At 42.7% G+C, this 3,778-nt stretch overlaps 1 protein-coding gene across 1 annotated transcript; it reads left to right on the top strand.

Moving 5' to 3' along the window:
* The first annotated feature begins 281 nt into the window (after nucleotides 1-281).
* Nucleotides 282-1,488, top strand: LOC110931610. The gene is made up of 2 exons (XM_022174996.1): nucleotides 282-1,302; nucleotides 1,475-1,488. The coding sequence occupies exons 1-2, from the start codon at nucleotides 282-284 to the stop codon at nucleotides 1,486-1,488; spliced, it is 1,035 nt and encodes a 344-aa protein (XP_022030688.1).
* The last annotated feature ends 2,290 nt before the right edge of the window (nucleotides 1,489-3,778 follow it).

Consider the following 3,778-nt stretch of genomic DNA (forward strand, 5'->3'; position numbering starts at 1 on the left):
AGCTGGTCGTGTTTTTGTTTCGGGTTGTTTTGTTTCTTTGGTTGTTGTGTTTGTGGGCTTTGTTTTGTCATGGTTGTCTTGGATTGTAGTGTGTGTCAGTGTTTTGGCACACCCTGTTCTTTTATTTGGTGATTTATAAAATTTACCGGGGTAACCCTTTACCCAAAAAGAATACATTGGCTGGTAACTCAAACCCAAGATTTTCGGGGGTTGTGGAACCTTTATCTTTTGCTAGCGTTGTGAACACCGAAAAGGAGAAGGTAAAAGTTAATTATCGGATGATGGAATCTAGCGAGTTGGTTGATGGTGCTGATGTGGTTATTCCATTGTCTTCGGTCAAGCAAGTCTCAGACATGTATGCTAACACGTTGTATGGATATTTTCTGGGCAAACGGCTGGCTTTCCCCGTGGTGGATTATTTTGCAAAGAACAACTGGGTTAAATATGGTCTCTCTAGACTAATGATGAATGCAAACGGGTTCTTTTTCTTTAAATTCAAAACAAAGGAAGGGATGGATAAATTGGTGGAGGATGGCCCTTGGTTGATTAGAAATGTTCCGATAATCTTGAAGGAGTGGTCGGCCTCTGTCAAGTTGGAAAAAGAAGACATAAAGGCTATTCCTGTTTGGGTTAAGATGCATGATGTGCCGCTAGCAGCATATACTGAGGACGGTCTCAGTTTGCTTGCTTCTAAGATAGGGGTGCCTAAGATGCTAGATTCATACACTGCTACAATGTGTGTTGAGTCATGGGGAAGAAGCAGTTATGCTAGAGCTCTTATTGAAATTCAAGCCGGGGCTGAGTTAAAGAGGAGTGTTACAGTTGCAATCCCTTCTTTACAGGGTAATGGTCACACAATGGTGGAGGTGAAAATCGATTATGATTGGGAGCCTTTAAGGTGCTCTTCTTGTTGCGTGTTTGGTCATGAGGATAACTCGTGTCCAAAGAGGCCTCAGGTCGTGCCGAGTGGGGAGTCTAGTAAGAAAATTGATGATTTTCAGGTTGTGGGGGCAAAGAAGAAGAAATCTACTAACCAAGGTCTTCACATGAAAAATCAAAAGCCTAAGGTAGTGTACAGACCAGTTGTAAACCCTAAACCAATCTTGTCCTTGAAGAAGCCGGTGAACAATCAGGTATCAACGTCTAACCCCTTTCATGCTCTTAAGGATGATGTTGGTGGACAGGGAGGTAGCACTGTGGGTCGTATAGAGAAGAATGAGAAAAAGTCGAGTGACAGGCAGGATTCAGATGAAGAGGAGGTCGAAGAGGTCTACAATGAAACGAGTGCTTTTATGACATCGGGTACTCATCCGCTCTCTTCGAAAGCAGGGGCAAGCACCTCTTCCACAAAATTCTCAAATGGATAGGCTGCTTTTGGTTCGTTTGAAGGGGTTGCCGGTTTGTGGCAACTTTATTTTTGATGATGGCGGCTGAGGATTTTGTTTTTGTTTTTTTCCATTGTTTTGTCTACTAGATCATGATGTATAGTAGGCGGGTGTCATAGTTGTTTTGTTTTGCTGGGTCCTACATATATGGGGCATGTCCTATATATGAACTAGTGTGGAACACATCCTCACTACTTGTACTTATTTGCGGTTGCATTTTAATAGAATCACCGGGGTAACCCTTTACCCAAAAAAACCTGATCCGACTGAGCCAAAATCATCACATCAAAAATGGCCGGATTCAACCAACAATGATTCTAGTGCCTTTATCACAACACCTACCATTCGACGTCCAATCCCACGAGCGGAACACGGACTTACACACACTCGCCAAATTAGCAACATTAACATGGGACTCTAAGATAGCACACAGACTCAACTTATAATCTTTAACAGCCTGCCGAACCTCCATTTGTTTAAGCGGGCGGTTCAACCCCCTTATGTTCCAAACCGCGAGACTAATCATCAGCAACTACCTGAGAAGGAGTGCTTGCCCCTTTTTTGCTCTGAATTTTACACGTCCCTTGCAGAATGAACTCATCCATTTCGTTGTAAACTTCTTCAACTTCATTATCCGAATCCTCCAGGGCCGAACCCGAGGATTTCTTGCTCGTACCTTTTCCCGAATCAACTTGGTTTAACACATCAAAAGGGTTGCTCACTTTAATTGGCACCGAAGTAGACCCAGTATTACCTTTCAGCTGAGGTTTTGAGGCAACCGGACGATATTCAAATTTGCTTTTCTGTTTGTTCACCGGAATACCCTGTTTTCTAGCAACTTTCTTACCATGAACTTCAGTATACCCATCCTGATCAACAATCGGAACCTTTTTCATATGCGTATTCTTTTGAATATTACGATTCGGCACATCATTCCTAGTAGTTTTCACCGGTCTTTTTGGGCACAAATCAGCCGTATGACCAAAGACACAACATGTGGGGCAACGGTGCGGACACCATTCATACTCCACATACATAGTTTCTTTAATAAAACCCTCCCCTTCCGGTTCAGGTATCGCCATAGTAATCTCTTCACGAAACTCCTTATCAGCTAAAATTTCCACCAACGCTCTAGCATAGCTGCTACGACCCCACAAATCGGTACACATAGAAGTTGTAAAAGAATCCAGCATTTTAGGCTCCCCGATTGTTGTAGCTATCAGACTAAGACCATCTTCCGTGTATGCCGCAATCGGAACCTCATGAATTTTAACCCAAACCTGCACATTCTTAACTTCTTTCTTTTCTAATTTGGTCGTGGGGGTCCATGTGTTAAGAAACAGCGGTTGCGACCTGATAATCCACGGACCATCCTTGAGAACATTCAACATCCCACCTTCATCATTAAACTTAAAGAAGAAAAGCCATTAGCATTCATCATCGTTTTCTGTAGACCATATTTCTTCCAATTAACTTTAACATAATAGTCAACAACCGGGAAAGCAACCCGGTCCCCCAAAAAATACCCGTAAATAGTATTAGACAACTTCTCCTGAACAGTACGGACAGATTCTTTGGGTAGCACGATGTCACATCCTTCATGCACAGCCGGACTCGCCAACGAACGGAAATTAACTTTCTGCCCACTACTAGCCGCAACCGAATCCGCATAAGACTTCGGTGTAGAACTACTACTCTGACCATTACAAGAACCCTGAACAACATGAGCAGCCCTAGAATCAACCGGATTGAATGTGACCCCTTTACCAGCTGAATTAGGGTTTGCATGGGGCGCCCCCATAGCCGATACAAAATTCACTCCACATGCAGGATCAGCATTCAACTCTACCGGCTTAGATATCTCAATCAAACCATCAATAACCGAAGTATTATTAGTTGAATACATACCTCGTCTCGGAATCCGATTATTACCCTCAATGTTTGTCACTCGCAACCCAATACCACGAACTGGTGGTGTTTTCTCATCCGTCCCCGGGGTGGCAACCTCCTGCAACGGCTTAGAACGATCATTCATGACAACAGCAGCAACTCTCTCGTGAAACCAAAAGAAAACAAACCATGCACCCGTATACCGAGAACCCTAAAGCCGCAACCAGCAACGAAAGTCAAGAAGAAACAAAACCCTAATCCTTTAAACCCTAAAAACCAATCTCAACCCTTAATCGATTAACCCAGAGTTATCAATCTAGCTAAATTAGTCACAGCTAACCGCAATCAATAACAACCAGGGTAATAAATCAGAGAATCGAATAAGTTTTCTAGGGCAGCGATTTGAAAAGAACAAGAAAAAACCCTAGTTTTGGATCGATCACAAATGCTAACAGATTCGTTATAATGTTTTGAAAACAAAACACTAATCACATACTGTTATA

The sequence above is a fragment of the Helianthus annuus genome, chromosome 3 (genome assembly GCF_002127325.2).
Source record: "Helianthus annuus cultivar XRQ/B chromosome 3, HanXRQr2.0-SUNRISE, whole genome shotgun sequence".
NCBI classification, from domain to species: Eukaryota; Viridiplantae; Streptophyta; class Magnoliopsida; order Asterales; family Asteraceae; genus Helianthus; species Helianthus annuus.

What these genes read in the sequence shown, in the direction of transcription:
- LOC110931610 (XM_022174996.1), top strand. Translation starts at nt 282, where the DNA reads ATGGAATCTAGCGAGTTGGTTGATGGTGCTGATGTGGTTATTCCATTG.